At 44.4% G+C, this 16,543-nt stretch overlaps 1 protein-coding gene across 1 annotated transcript in view; it reads right to left on the minus strand.

The window, feature by feature from the left end:
- The window catches only part of LOC142803137 (uncharacterized), a 52,857-nt gene extending 49,330 nt beyond the window's left edge, over window positions 1–3,527 (minus strand). The window contains exons 1-2 of the mRNA XM_075888239.1: window positions 3,524–3,527; window positions 1,613–1,690 (exon numbers count right to left, since the gene is read on the minus strand). Of these exons, the coding sequence (XP_075744354.1) occupies window positions 1,613–1,690; window positions 3,524–3,527 (82 nt within the window). The remainder of the gene's footprint in view (window positions 1–1,612; window positions 1,691–3,523) is intronic.
- Between the last annotated feature and the right edge of the window lie 13,016 nt (window positions 3,528–16,543).

Here is a 16,543-nt window from a genome sequence, read left to right on the forward strand (position 1 = left end):
TTTTGTAATTGAATCATATTGATATGGCCACTCACACGAACATTCAACAAAGTACGCGTAAACCTCTATTTGCGGGGGTTACTAACAATTTAGTAATGAACTAACCACCCGAGTCAGCACTATTCACTTACTAACTAGGTAGTAATCTTAACTACTTAACGAGTTATTGCATTTACCCAGCCTGTTAGTACTTGGGCTAGTGTTGGTTACGAGGCCTACAAGGTAGTGCCTTTCATTATAGTTACTTTTACTAGCTGCTTTAACTAGCTGGTTAGTGGATTCTGTTTCAAGTAATGGGCTAGTATACTTGATGGATGTACCAACCTTTTTTCTAAGAGTGTAGAACACCGCGGCGGGGCAACGCGAAGGTTGTTGTGGTGTGATTAGCTCGGAGTCACATTAGTTCGGAGGAACGCTTTTCTTTTAGTATAATAGCTTTGTGATCAGTACAGTACAAATCCAGAGAATCATTAATTATAGGATGTAGCGGAAAGTTCGAGAAGTGTCCCGACGGTGAGCCCGCGCCGAGCCCTCCGCGCCGCTTCCTTGACCTCTGCTGTGTTCATAGTGGGCAGCGGTATCGACGCGCACTACGTGATGTCCGGCAAAAATAGAAAGGAAGCGCGCCGAGGGCGAGCGCTCAATATAGGTGTGGACCTACCAAACTAGATAGAGCACGCGCCGAGAATGGAGCGAGCGTTGCCTGAGCGGCGGTGTGCTTTTTAGTGAGCGCTATTGAAACGAAGAGCACAGCTGCGCCTCTAGCAAGAGCAATGAGCACTAGCGTACACACCGGCGCAATGACGAGAGGCAATTCCTTAGCAAAAGGAGCAAGCTCCTAAAATATGGCTGCTTTGCTTGCGCTCTAATGATATACTCAAGAGAAATGACATCGTAAACTGAAATAAATTTTACACGTTCATACATCTGAACGAGTTGAGTGACACAAAGCAAGACTGTTATTCCTTCGCCACACGCTCTCTAGTTGACGGTTCGGGAAAGTGCGAAATAATCATCTTGTTAGACCAAGATTTTGGAGCCCTATTTCAAGTGCAATTTCTTGAACTAATAAATTATAGTGTATTAAGGAACTACAATTACATAGATAAATTACAATTGTAGCCCGCCTGGCTTCGTAAAACATCATTATCTAAGTATATTCGATAACGTCACGCCATATTTCTTTAAAATATGATGCAACAATCCACTCAAATGAGGTCAAATATTTCTGCTAATTGCGAAAAATTCCAAAGAGGTAAAAAAATTCCCGCGCAAATCAAAGTGACAGTAATTCTTGATAAACATTGTATTGTATTCACAAAGCAGCCGTATTACCCAATTTATTCCAGAATCAATTTAAAAATCATCTGACAAGAATGCTGAAGTGCCTACTACATTTGTGTTCATGCTCATTTTCTTGCAAATAGAGCGCAGAAATGTCATAAAAATGGAATCGCTAACACAGACTTGCACTCACTAGGAGTATTTATAATTGTGAAGTGCTTGTGTCATTTTCGCAAATAAGAAGAGGCTGATCAATGAAGCTACGATGCATTATTACAGCAGCTCTACAGCACTACATTCATTGATTGAAAAGAACGCGGAAGTTCACCTGCATGTTCTTGCTGCCCATACGCTGGATCCGGCGTGTTGTATCCATTCTGAATGTAGTTGGCGGCGTACGGATCTCCTGAAAACAGAAAGCGCCAATAGCAGATACCTTTCTGGGAGCATTTTTCGTGGTCATCGCACTTGATTTGCCATTTGATACAAATGCATATGCGTGAACAACAACGCGTGGGCGCACTTGGCTAGTAATCAGGTGTCACTTTGTAACCGACACGAATAAAATTTTGGGATGGTCTCAGTTATTGTAACGAGAATAGACAGTCGGTGCCAAAGTTGTTGAATGAAGAATGTTTCTAAACCAATCTGTCTGATAGAACATGTACTCCGGTAGGCTGTAAACAAATGTAACGTGGACGATAATACTGCATCATTATTAGTCGAGGAGCGGACAGAAACTTGATCGTTTAGAGTTAAAACCAAATTTTAGGCTTTATGCAAGAAAATTTACCAAAAACTATGTTTCACCGAGCGAAGATGACACTACCACTTTCTCCCAACCCAGGGAGAAAGCGTTATAAAAATTATGCTAGTGTTAACATCACTGGGAGCATAGGTGGCGCTTCAGAAAGACCGCTCGACACAGCCATTGTCTCAGATCATGGGATCGTGCGTTCGAAGCCAGAGTTTTCCAAATGAATAAATTCTTTGTTCAATTTTTTCTCGGTCACATATATTTTGTTGTGTCATTTTTGCCACAGAAACACGTCATTAAGGCCTTGGTGGGCGCCGTATTGAAACACCTTCATCTTAAAAGATAGCACAATGGTTCTAAAGCAAAATAGTTCTTTGCGTACAGCAGGCACTTGATCTATCTATCTATCTATCTATCTATCTATCTATCTATCTATCTATCTATCTATCTATCTATCTATCTATCTATCTATCTATCTATCTATCTATCTATCTATCTATCTATCTATCTATCTATCTATCTATCTATCTATCTATCTATCTATCTATCTATCTATCTATCTATCTATCTATCTATCTATCTATCTATCTATCTATCTATCTATCTATCTATCTATCTATCTATCTATCTATCTATCTATCTATCTATCTATCTATCTGTCTATCTACCGGTGATATCGTCATCGCTCCCATAACCTGTAGTAAACCAAGCTGTGTGAGATGGTAAGATGGTTTGTCGGATACGATCACTGGTCACAATATGAAGAGTGTGACAAGTTGGTCACCTAAGTCATCAGACCCTGTCCGTCAGACGCGTGTGGCCCATCAAACCCTCTCCATCATACAGCGTGTGGTCATTCCCACTGGTGATGCTACCACCAGCGGGAATGTTTCACTGGAGTTTGACAGATTATACCTACGGCGAGAAAGGATATAGTGATAATTTAAAAGCGAAACCATTAGGAAAAAACGGCACGGCAGCTTTGACCTGGAGAATGCAGGATAGAACCTGAGCAATCTGCGTGGCAAGCAAGCATTCCACCACAGAACAACGCTAGGTCTCAGAAATGTTTCAGAAACAGTCCGCATGCACGTGTAATGTTCTCGAAACAACAACTGTGGTTGCGGTGCTAGCTATTCTGTTTCATAGAAGTTACACATGTATTCCTATGACACAGCCATCACGCTGGTTAATGTCAGTTGTAGTTAGACGCCATCCACCTAAGTTTATTTACGTAGCAGTGTCTAAACAACGATTACTTTAAACCATGATTTGTATATAGATATGCGACTGTTCAACGTACGACAGTGCGTGCCTTATTAGTACGTATAATTAGGTCCGTTTCGTAACGTTTAGCACACAAAACTTACTATACACTTTCCTACGTCCGCAGGCCTAATATAAGCTCGATTGGCAAGGTGAGTGGGATCTTCCGAATTTTTTGTTGATTGACAATGGAGCGTAAAATTCAAGCTCACTTACCCATGGTTCAGCTTTTGAGGAACTTTATTTTGGAACCACAAGTGCGTAAGGGGACCCAGTGGTGCACGTTTTTGCTCTTTAGCGGCGTCAAAAGAAACTGCGATGCTACTAGAGGCAGACACCTGCACAACACAAATACGGTGTGTTGAATTCGTAAGCATTTAATCTTCAAAACGCTGAATCGATCAAACCGTAGAATGTAAGTATGGATTAGTCGTATTGCGCTTCAGTTGTCTTTTTTATTAATAGTTAGTTGCACTTTATAAGTAGTGTAGCATTTGATAATGCAGTAAATGACAGAAGAGTGCACACGCTACAGGATACATGTTTAAGTTTTATCCGCGTTTTAGTACATACAAACAGTCTAGCATATTTTCTGTAGATGGTGGCCAATCAACTACGCAGCGGTGCTTTTGTAGTGATATTGTACAAAACGGCGACAAGGATATTAGACGACCTGAAGCGAAAGCACGAAACAGAAAAGCCCCACAATAGATACTGGTATACGGGAAGCATAAACAGAAGAGGCGTATTGCATCCGCTGATGACTTCGGAGCGCACAAAACGAGCCATGTGAGCTTCCTGTTTGCAGAAATGCAGGGCAGCGTTGAGAAACCAGGGGCGTGCCCAAAGGGAACATTTGCTCTGATTGTAGTGGGAGCCACAAGACTCCAACTAGGCTAGACATAGCAGCAGTCAATCTTATGGGACACATTTCTTTTTCTGAAGCCATACTGCTAAATGCAGGCCAACGAAAGACGTGTATTCAACACCGCAAGTGGCTTGCAGCTAAAATTGCTGCAGCTTTACCAAAGAAGTTGGTGATTTCAAAACGTTACATACCTTGACAGCCCTAAAACCGAGGAGGCCGGGAGTTAGCCGTCTTGGTTCGAAGAATACGTTCTTGCTTCTCGAGCGCGCGAGCCTCGAGCAAGCCGTTGATGATGATAATCATTGCCAAAGGAATGGCACTACCCACGATAGAGGATTGGCCACAAAACTTGCAGCAGTATAATTTTTGGAAAACAAAAGAAATAAACATACAAGTAAAAAGTAGACAATAACAAAGAGAGGGGAAGGATGTGCAAAAAAAAAAAGACAATCTACAGCGTAGCACTTCGAGAAAGTGTAAGGAAGCGAACGTATTTGAAATAATATCGGTGTCTTTAGAAAAAAATGATAAATAAAGAAATTTAAACAATAAAGTACCTAAATAGCATAGACAAGGCTAATAATGAATGAAAATTATTTTAAATATAGTGATATAACTAAGAAGACTTCCTCTTTGTTTCTTTCATATATAAATGTCAAAGTTTTGCCGCTAGGGCCATACAGTCATTCTGATAGCACTAAGTAGGAATATCACCTAAGAACCATAACTAGCTTGATACTTTCAGCACGCTGCTACAGCGCAAAGGACGCTCGAAAAGAATGCATATGTATACACCACACAAGTGTTAAATAAACTCGGGGACAACTTTCAATGGCAAGGAAGGGACAACTACGTGAGCGGAGCTACTGCTGCTGTACTCCTCCGCCAAGTAGCCCGGTTTGGCTCGCGTTTGAAATGACGGTGAGGATCAAGTAATCTCACTGCACACAATTTGATACGTCTGCCTAAACAGCCATTTGTGAGTGAAATTCGACACAAGCTCCTTCGACGAGTCGTCAGAGTAGCTGGAGGGTGACGTGCGCCCACCTAAAAACGAAGACGCCATTTTGACAGTGAGGTGCGCGGAAAACGTGTGACGTTTTCAGACGTGCACAACACGAAATTACTCTTCAGAAAAAAACAATAATATTATTACCATAGTTTTTGCAGCGTCTCTTTAAAAACGGTATCTAGTAGAAAATAACGTTGTTCTTTTTTATTATTATTATGTCAAAACCACGGACGCATTTGTGGCACTATATTTATTCTACAGTGGTTGCATATGCCCGCTTTGGCTCCGTAGCCTTCCCTTTATTGCCACAGAAAGCTGTCCCCGAGTATAACAACTGTGACAAGTATAACTTGTTTGCATTTGAGGAACGCGTTGGAAATGTAAACAATGCAGAAGCCGACGCTGCTCCGTTTTTTGAAATGCGGAGCATTTATTAGTCAGTCGAAGTCGCTTGACGTGTGTCGAGATTGTCCACACCCCCACTGCGCGTGATCGCACATCGCATATCGTGCCGCATGCTTGCGTCTCGTGCCAACTGCTAGCTCCACTCCCCCTCTCAATTTGCAAGGCTGACATCTGCAGCGTCTGCGATTAAAAACCGACTGCTCGAGCGGCACAACTGTTCACTGGCTAACCCGTATAGGCACTGTTCAGTCGAGTTTTCTAGTACGACTGCAGCACTAGAACACATCGCCTAGCGGATGAAAAAAAAAAAGAAACCTTGAGACGGCGTCAGTAAAAATGGAACGCGACGCGCGCGTCTCACGCCCTGCATTTGTCGGTGGCATAGAGTTGCTCACAATCATACCTAGAAAAAAATCTGGCGCTAGTGAACTGCTGGATGCAAGGGAATGACGGGATAAGTGAGCTTCGAACTTGCCTCGAATTTGTATACCTCAAAGATGCGTCTGGCTTTACGTTAAAATGATTGAATTCTTACTAAACGAGCAAGTAATAAGCTATTTATTTTTGCCGTTGCACAAAAACGTTTCGTATCTAACACTAAAGCCTTCAGCGTTCATGTACTATTTTACGAAGCGTTAGAAGTAACCAACGGCCGCTAAACTTGGCAGGCAGACGAGAAAGTGAGCGTTCCCTCCGCCACTTTTATGTCGTGTGTTTCTTTGTTTCGCCGTTTGGCCGTGCCGTCAAAGTAGGTGGAATTTCATTTTAGAATATAATACGCTTGAATTAGACCCGCTAATGACTGTTGTGTTTTAGAGAAGCTTTATTTAGGCAGTCGTATTCGCTTTTGAGCCGAAACCTCGCTCAACACAAGCTAACAAAAACCTCGCAAATAATTATACCGTCATTCCCCGCGCTTCAACATCGCCCTTTAACAAGTTCACGTGGAGAATGGCACCACACTTCCCTTTATGTGTTTGTGAGAAACTCTATGGTCGGCGGATTGTGACCGGTATACATGGGTGACGCGCGTACTTGTCTATTTTCTCCGGGCCCTTAACGGTTAATGTCAAAGGCTTTTAGATGGGTCAGGGTGAGCAACGCAGCTCCCTCTGGTCAGTGCGCGGTGCTTATATGTAGGCACTGGATCACGCATCAGGGTCCCCCCAGTCGTTCAAGGCAACGCTTCTCCTTCATTCTAACAATAAGAATAATAAAGACGAAAATAACAATTAGGCATTCTCAAACCATACATAGTTACGCAGCATTCACAACATTTACTCGAGTTCACTCCGTGAGAAGATGCGAGCGGCATTTTCACAGCGAAATCTGGTATGAGATCACAACTCGTGTCATGCGCAGTTGTCCACCGCCGCCGCAGCCCGTAACCACATCACGCGAAATTAGATTAAAAAAAACCTCGCACCAGTTACACATTGGTGCTCGAACCCGGGTCAGCTGGGAGCCAGTCCAGTATTCTACTACTGAGCTATGCCATTTTTTGTTGCATTTATTACAGTGCGCGTTAAAATTAACATCTTGTAAATTGGCAAAGTCGCCGTATGCAGGCTTGATGTCGGGAAAGCAATCGCGTTAATACGACTTATAAAGCGTTTTAAATCAGCTGAAGAACAACCCGTCGTCACACAATACGAACAGCGTAACGAGTGGGTCGTCCAATGCTCCAAGTCATTACAAAACCTTGTTCTTGTTCCCATATTAACTGCGGCGCATACCTACGACAGTCATAATTCGTCATCATCGTCAGCCACTTCGTGAAATATCCGCACAATATTCTCTACAAGTGTTCAGCGAATACCACGCTTCTCAGAAGAATGATAAAAAATAGCATAGAAAATGCCGGCCTACTACCCCCCAAAATTTATTAATGCCCGAATGGGTATCAAGCAAGTGGGCTTGCAGCAGTTACCCAATCAGTGTTTTAAAAGGCTCTGATAGGCCGCTCTTCTAGCTTTCGCTGTGACTGTGTTGGGCCTTCCGCACAGGCCTGGCGTTTTCTTATTTTTTTGAACTGCGGCGCGTGAAATGACAACTGTGCGTCTGCTGCCACGTGGTGGCGTCTGATATTTAATGAGTGCGTTCTGCTAAATACGATAGTCTTTGTTGAGATGCTGTATTGAAAAAGCACAGCATATCCACAAAGTGCGAGATGATGAGTGGGGCGAAGTAGTCGTTAGTCTTTCCGCGCTACCGTCCTTCCAATCGTTCTTGCTTCCGTTTGTCGACGCGTCCACCTGTGTGACCATCCATCTCTCTATGCGTCCGTCTGTCTGCGCGTCTGTTCGTCCGTCCGTACGTCCATTCGTGCGTCAATCCGTCTGTACGTCCTTCACTCCTTCCATAAGTCCATCCGTGCGTCTGCCCCTGAATTACGTCCGTGCGTCCATCCATCCGTGCGCGCATCTGTCCATGTGTGCGTCCGTCCATCTGCCCATGCATCCGTCCATCCATGCGTCCGTCTGTGCATTCATTCATTTGTCCTTGCATCCGTTTGTCTGTCCGTCCGTCCATCCATCAGTCCGTTCGTCTGTCCATCTAACCATATAGTGAACACTCCAAGTACCGCCATCTCGCATCTTTCCATCATATCTTAATTATATAAAAGTACCGCCATCCAGCGAACAGTACCCAGGCTATACGAGAGGTGGCACGGCCGGACTGGAGGAGTGGCACGCACGCACTGTCTTACGGCCTGCGCTTCGTGTCTAGTTCACACCTTTCATCGCCGCTAGTTCACGGCACTGCGGCCCAACCCTCGCTAGTCGTTGCTAAAACCAAGGAGGTTTCGCCCATCGAGTTTAACATGGCAACCTTTTCTTGCCAAATAGTGCTCAAAGTGCGTCTTTTTGTTGCTAGTTTTTTGTAAGTATCAAATCGAGGCAATTTTATTGAAGAAGAAATCTTCGATACTAGTCTCCCTAGGGTATTTCATTAGAAACAATTGTCTTTTTAATTATAATTAACTTTCGCGGGTTTCCTTCTCAATTAAAAAGGATGCGCGTGCAGCTCCTCTTATGCGACAGCGTTGGTGGCTACCTACTACTACTACGACTACTACTACATACATCGTGGGTGCAAGGCCCACGGCTTAAGAATTTTCGCTGTTGATAATTTATCTCGACATAGCAAAATCGATTGCATCATTAGAAAAGCACATGAACGAGCAATAGGTCTACTGATAAGTACGTCGAAAGAGAAATTCTCGGCTGTAGGGCTACATAACATGCTTTAAGAGCTAATAGAAGCTCGCACGCTGGCAGAGTATGATCGGTTAATCCAGAGCCCTACGGGCAGGCATATTTGGGAAACAATGGGCGTCACAACCTGCAACATGGGGTCGCACGTTGCACCACTGATTACGACCTTTCTGCTCTTCTTGTGCAATACCGTAATCATGAGTTGAAACTCGCACCCTGAGTTACTCAGTAATGTAATGTCATCGGCAGAGCACAGGTTACTCTTCATTACCTCTTATCCCTAGCTTTTCCTGCTCCAGGCATCTGAAAACCTCCTGTAAGTATGCGGGAAATAGCATTGGCGAGATGTTATGCCCCTGCCTTACACCTTTCTTGATTAGTAGTTGGTTGCTTTTTTTATGAATCATGATAGTGGCAGCTCATCCCCTGTAGATTTCTTGTAGGACGTTTATATATGTCTCGTGGACACCTTGATTCCTCATTGTCGGCACGACAGCTGATATTTCTACTGAATCAAACGCCATCTCGTTATCAATGAAGGCCGTGTACAGTGGTTGCTTGTATTCTGAGCGGCTCTCTATTACCTGATTGATAGCGTGAATGTGGTCGATTGTTCAGTAGCTTGTTCGAAATCTTGCTTGTTCCTCTGGTTGATTGAATTCTGATGTTGTTCTAATTCTGTTAGCGATTACCTTTTTACATAGTTTGTATACGACGGAGAGCAAGCTGATCGGCCTGTAATTCTTCAACTTTTTGTGGTCTCATTTCCTATGTGTAAAGATAATATTAGTATTCTTCCAAGATTCTGGTACTATTCCCGACAGGAGACAATTCGTAAACAGGGTGGCTAGTTTTTCTAGCACAATCTGTGGTCCGTCTTTAAGCTGATCTAATGTTACCTGGACGTCACCAGCAGCTTTGCCTTTTCGCATTCCCTCCAAGGCTTTTTTGACTTCTTCTATTATTACTGGTGGGATGCCATTTGGGATACTGCTACTTCTTATATTAATGTCGTGGTTGTGCCAGCTACTGTACAGCTCTCTGTAGAATTCTTCGCAATTTTAACAGCTGCAACTTGCCGGTACTTGATATGATGATCGGTATGCGGTGTTTGACGTCAGGCTGGTTTGACACAAGCATGTAAAAGCCATACTGTCCAGATGCCAAAAAGCTCGAAAAAAAATATCGTGGAAAGCTATAGACCAATATCACTGGCGTGTGTTTATTACAAAAGTTTTGCCGAAATTTATCAAACTAGTTGCGATTCACGATATGGATTCTAATTGGTTCTCATCAGACATCAGACATTCGAAATAAGAGGGCGCAATATACACGTCGTGCGTACACTTCTTCAGTACTGCTATAGTTGTCAAAAACATCTTGCGATGCTACAGGTAGATTTTGCCAAAGCTTTTGATTGTGCGAACCATTCATTTCTTTTTTCTCTTCTTGAATATGTACACGTTGACTCCATAGTGCAGAAGGAAATCTTACTTTGTTATAATCATCCTTCCTCTCGTTTAATTATTAATGTTTACCTCTCTACACCTGTTTTATTGGCTGTTGTGTAAAGCAAAGATGCTCGTTTTCGTTACTTCGGTTTGCCATTTATCTCGAACAACTGTGTTTAAGAATATTACAACAAAATCATATTCTAGGGTTCAAGAAACCAGGCAATGATGCTAGATAATTGGTTTATGCAGATTATGTGGTAATCTGTTATACCAATAAACCAAATGTTGAATATGTGATAACTACAGTTCGGAAATTTGGTGTTGTTTCTGGAGCTCGTTTTAATTCCTCAAATAGTTTAGGATTATTATTTGGCTCTTTGGACATTTGGTCAAACCAGTTTGCACAGATTCTCATTCTCTCATTAACCTCTTCGCTACCGGCGGCCACGTTTGTGGACGTTTACATTTGGGCGATGTACTGCGCCAATAGCACTTTTCAAGAATTCAAATTTGGCGCTTTTCAAAGCCATCTTCATAGTTTTCACATTAGGAGACAGAAGGCGCCAGTAGTCGACCAAAAGCGCCGTGACAAACAGGCGAAATGGCGGCGCCCAGCTCCAGCGACACGCAGCGAAGGAGAGGTACGTTTTTGGCTATTATTCTATATTTTGTAAACATTACATAATATTTTCTGCTCACATATTGAATATACGTGCAGCGGAAGCGCAATAAAGCATTATTACTACGGTATTCACAACTATTGACTTGCGATAAGCGTCTATACGATGGGCCACGTTTGTGGACATAAGTTCTAAAAGGGGGTACTGCTTTCCGGGTATGCGCACAGCAGCTAGGTTCCTGACCAATGAAGAGATCGTTGCCATGCTAGAATAAAGTGATGCGGGCCTCTCGGACTCGGAAGACGAAGAAGAATGGGCCTCGTCACCACTTGCAAGTGATGTAGAGTCTTCAGGCGAGTCTGCAGATGAACCTGAACCGGATATTGCCCAGCGACCAACGAAAAAAAAAGAAGAAAAGTTCCTGGACCTCGCAAGCGTAAGTGTTTCTCACATTTTTTTTGTCGGTTCGTTAAAATTAAATATTCGTTTAGCTGTTACAGATTTTGCAAGAGGGACTGTCCTGACAACGACAACCAAGACGATGATTTCCGGGAGTTTCTGACACCGCACGAGTACTTGGAGAAATATTTTCCTTTGGACTTTTGGAAGTAAGTTGCTGAGCAAACAAATTTGTATTCGGTTCAGAAACGAAACCACCGATCTGTGCAAACCAGTACACTTGAAGTAAGAAAGCTTGCTGGGATCCACCTGCTGATGGGGATTATGCACCTTCCCCAAGTCCAGCTCTACTGGTCTCGAGGAACAAAGACACCATCGGTTCGAACCACATGACAAGGAACAGGTTTTACGAGCTGCGTAATCACCTGCATTTTGACGACACTTCAGCAACTACAGCACGCCAAGAGGAAGACAAGCTTCACCTTGTTCGACCAATAGTAGATTGCTTCCAAGCCGCCTGCCGAGCACTGCCCCGCTCAAAAGAATTGTCGATCGACGAACAGATGATCCCATTTTCAGGAAGATGTGGATTCAGGCAGTACCTCCCTTCGAAACCGAATCCACTCGGTCTCAAGAATTTCGTTTTAGCCTCCCCTGACGGTCTAGTCCTTGACTTCGTTATTTACACCGGGAAGAATACTGTAGACGCTGATGACTCAAAATTGTATGGCCTTGGGGGAGCAGTGGTCAAGAAGCTAGCAACAACCATAACGGATGACCGAGCACACATCTTCACTGACAGGTATTTTACAGGCCTGCGAATCATGGACCACCTTCTAGAAAGAACAGTGTTTCTTACTGGGACAGCCAATGCAAACCGTACAGAGGGCGCGGCTGCAAACCTGCCAAGCGACAAAGCAATGAAGCGGGGTGACAGCGCTTGCCTTGTGCGAGATGATGGAGAAGTGTGCGTTGTGAAGTGGAAAGATAATAAGAGTGTTCTTTTGATGTCAAGTGCCGTTGGGTGCGACCCCGTCGCCACATGCAGGCGGTGGTGCAAAGAAGCAAAGAAGAAGGTTCCTGTTCCCCAGCCAGCTATTGTTGCTCATTACAACAAGTTCATGGGTGGTGTAGACTTGGTCGACCGATATGTGTCGTACTATGGGATAAACATCAAAACAAGAAAGTGGACGGTGAGGTTTTTCACTCACTTTCTGGACCTTGCCGTATGCAATGCATGGATCTTGTATAAGCGTGACGCCCAGGCCATGGGCATACCAAAAAAGGAAGTGCTTAGCCAGCTGCAGTTCAAGCAAGACATCGCTGAGACACTAATAAGGGAAAACCCCATGCACAACCGCAAGGAAAGGAGCGATCCGCCTGCGACTGACAACTCAAGGCCTGTCCAACTGCCAAACCTTGACACACCGCGTGACCGCTTTGATCACTTTCCCGAATTCTGCAGCCTAAAAAATGCAATGCGGTGCAGAAACGAAAACTGCAAAGGGAAGACCAGAGTTAAGTGCACCAAATGCAATGTTTTCCTATGTCTGCAAGGCAAAAATTGCTTCGTCAAGGTCCACAACGCTGGCAACTGATGTCCCCGTATGTGGACACCCTTTTGACATTGTTCACAACCAATGTCCACAAGTGTGGACATTCTAAAATTACATCAAAAAACGGGAATTTTTTTATTGTTTTTTTTGTTATAGACTAAGACTGAAGTGTTCAATAAAGCTTTGTAAAAAAATAAGGTTTTCTTTATTCCTTCTTAGGCTGGTAGTGAAGAGGTTAATTTGTGACTTTCCGCATCGACAAGCCAGTAAAGATGCCCGGGAGATACGGCTTTTATTCAATGTTTGATTAAGGACGTCATTATTCGGGATTGTTTTTTTGCATTTTTTTTCATTTTGTTCCTATCGAGTCAATAAGTGAGCAGTTAAAAGGAGCGTGACCACATGACTGCATGCACAAATTATCTCATGAACTTGGCTGAGAGTGCTTTACCGAAGACGTTAAGCGTTGCAGGATGGCCGACCGTTAAAAATGCACGTGCGCTTTTGTAGACGTTGTGGAAGAAGACGTCAACGTGACAACGTGACGCTCTTGCCGTTTCGCGTGTGTGGCTTGTATTTTCATGAGAGTTAGGTAAATATTTCCCTTTCTGCAACGCCTCGGTGGCTCTAAAAACGCTGGAAGTTAACATGAGAGAACATTGTTTCGCAAAAAGAAGGACTCCTGTCCTCTCTTCAAAACTTGGAATGGTCGGGTTGTTACCCTCAAGGCTAATCTACAAGGCTCCTCAGTTCGAGGTCAGCTCGCTGACGTTCAGTGAAGTCCTCAGCAGTTGTCATTCCCAAGAAGCCGTCATCATCTAGGTCTTTGAGTGGCCATGGGTCGACGGGGGCACGAGACTTGCAGTCAGCATCGGAGTGTTTTCTTCCAGACTTGTGAACGATGGTCACGTCAAATTTTCAATTCTCAGGCTACACCGTTCGAGTTGACCCAAAGGGTATTTCAAGGTAGCTAGTCAATACAAGGCGTGGTCGTCTCTCACAACTTTGAAAGGCCTGCCGTAGAGGTAGGATTAAACTTCGATGTAGTCCAGATGATGATAATACACTTCTTTTCTCCTCGGCAGTAAATGGTTTCTGCGTCAGATAGTGACCTGTTCGCATAATGTTTGACCTATTTAAGTCCGTCAATCTTCTGCACTAGAAAGGCTCCGAGCCCCAGGCTGCTTGCATCGGCGTGGGTTTTCCCCTCAGCGTATTCGGCGAACTGCAAAATATCACTGGCGTTTGCAGGGGTCGTTTTTGTTTTTGTAATATACGTCAGTCCTTGTATGATTGGTGAGTCGCTCGACATTGTGGGCGAAGTTTATGACGAACCACCTGTAATAGGTAAACAGGTCAAGAAATCGACGGATGACCTTCTTGGCAGAGGGTGGTGGGAAGGCGGCGATGGAAGCCGTTTCTAGTGGATGGGGGCGAAGTCTGGATCTGCTCATAAAGTGACCCAAGAACAAGAGCTCCTCATTTGAGAAGCGGCATTTTTCTCGTTTCAAGGCGAGTCCGGAGGCCTTGATTGCTTGCAGTACGGCTTCGAGGCACGGGAGGTGTTTGTTGAAATTTGAGGAAAACACGACGACCTCGTCCAAGTATACGAGACAAGCCTGGCACTTCAATCCTGCCATTACTGTATTCATAACCCGATGAAAAGTCACAGGTACCAAATAAAGAACGAAAGGAATGATCTGGAACCAGAAGAGGGTGTCTGAAGTTTTAAACGACATCTTATTTGGGTCTTTCACGTCAAATGCTAATAAGTAGTCTTGATGTCAATTGACGAAAGATAATTCGTATAATGTAGTCGATCTAGGACGTCGTCTATCCGTGGAAGAGAATAAACATCAATTTTGTGATTTTGTTTAGAAAACTATCGGTGACACAGTAACGTAGGGTTTCGTCCTTTTTCTTTATTAACACCACGGGTGACGCCAACGGACTTTTAGACAGATGGATGATGTCGTAAAGTAGCATTTTGTCGACCTGTCATATTACGGCCTCACGTTGCCATCGTCAAAAATCTGTACGGGCTCTGGCGAAATGGTCCGGCACTCTTCTTTGTTATAATGTCAAGTTATGTGATTGGGCCTGCTGAATTTTCGCCGACGTCAAAAAACAGCCATTCTATTGCAGGAGAAGGGCCTTGAGCTGTTTTTGTTTATGCTTCGGAAGGTTCGGATTACGTAGAAAGCTTTGTGAGGAGCTCGGATTCCCCAGAATAAGATTTGCGGAATCGGCAAGAGCGAAAGCATTAGTGGCTTCCATAATTTCGTCGTTGTAGGCAGCCATCCTACCTTTGTTGAGGTGCTCGTATTTATGGCTGAATTTTGTCACCATTACCTTCCCTTTCCCATTATTCAACTCGGCTATCCCTGTTGCAACGCAAATATGGCGGCTAAAGAACAAATGCCTGTTGCCCTCAATGGCTCTTTCAAAAACTGTGGGTGTTTCAGTTGCGACGAAAACGATGATGCTTGAGCAAGGCGGAATAGTGACTTCATGTTTCAGCACATTCAATGCGTGATTCATTGGCGTTGTGGGGGTCAGCAGCGTGTTTCTTTGAGGTTAGTGTTATTGGCTGAGACCGCAGCACCGTGTTGACTTAGAAAGTCCGTGCCAAGTATGACTTCCCTTGAGAAATGTAAGGTTACAAAGCTCGCAGTGTAGTCTGAGTGTTGATGATGACTTGCTGTGCAAAATCCAGTAGAAGTTATTATGTGACCTGCAGTGGTCCGCATTTTGGGGTCTTGGCATGAAGTCTTCACTTCCTTCAACTTCGTCACGAAAGTGCCACTTACAAGGGAATAGTTGACCAGCTCCGGTGTCGACGAGAGAAGTGATGCGATGGCCGTCGAATATTTTGGAAAGGTTCCCGATTCATCGCCGCGCATAGCGGTCGAGTCGTGTAGTCGGATCGTGGCCATGTCGGTTTATTCTGCTGTTTGATCCTAGCTTCGTGAGGTCTTTTCTTGGCTGTGGCGTTTGGACGTCAAGTCTCCTTTTCTTCTGCGGCGGGTGTTTTCGATTTTGTTGCGATGTCATTGTCATTGGTGGCAGAAAATCATCGTTAGTTCATAGTACAGCAACCACACCTCCATTGGTTGATCCCTTATTTTTCCGAGTAAAGGCTGAGAGATCGGCCGTGAGCAGAGCTGGCAAACCACCTTTGAAGCAGTGAAGCGTAACGGCCTGGCGACGGTGCACGGTAAAGCCATCTGTGTGGATTGTGCTCCTGAGAGGTAGTCGGCGATGTTGCGCGGGCGTTCAATTCGCTGTGGGCTAGGTGCGTGGACGTAAAAACTGCGTAGACCTATCTGTGGGTACTGGCAGCAGCAATTGGTGCGGCCCTCTTCAAGGCAGTTGTAGCAAAGAGGTCTGTGGTCAGCGCATGCCACACGTCGGATTTGCTCAGAGCATTGCACTGGCCGGCGGGTAGATGGTATGGCGTTGGTGGCGGTTGTGTCTGGCGGTGAAACTGTGAAGGTGCGTTTTCTTGAAGAGGGCGTAGAGGGAGACTGTTGCATCGGGCTGCAGCAGCGTAGCTCACGGCGTGAAGCTAGGGCGGAAAGTACAAGAGATTCCTGGCGGACAATGTGGGCGAGCGAATCTACTATAGGCTGCGGCGAAGGTAACAGCCTGCGCAGCTACTCTCACACGATCGCTCTAATGGTCTCAAGCAGGTCGTCCGTTCT

The sequence above is a fragment of the Rhipicephalus microplus genome, chromosome 3, assembly GCF_043290135.1.
Source record: "Rhipicephalus microplus isolate Deutch F79 chromosome 3, USDA_Rmic, whole genome shotgun sequence".
Taxonomy (NCBI): Eukaryota; Metazoa; Arthropoda; class Arachnida; order Ixodida; family Ixodidae; genus Rhipicephalus; species Rhipicephalus microplus.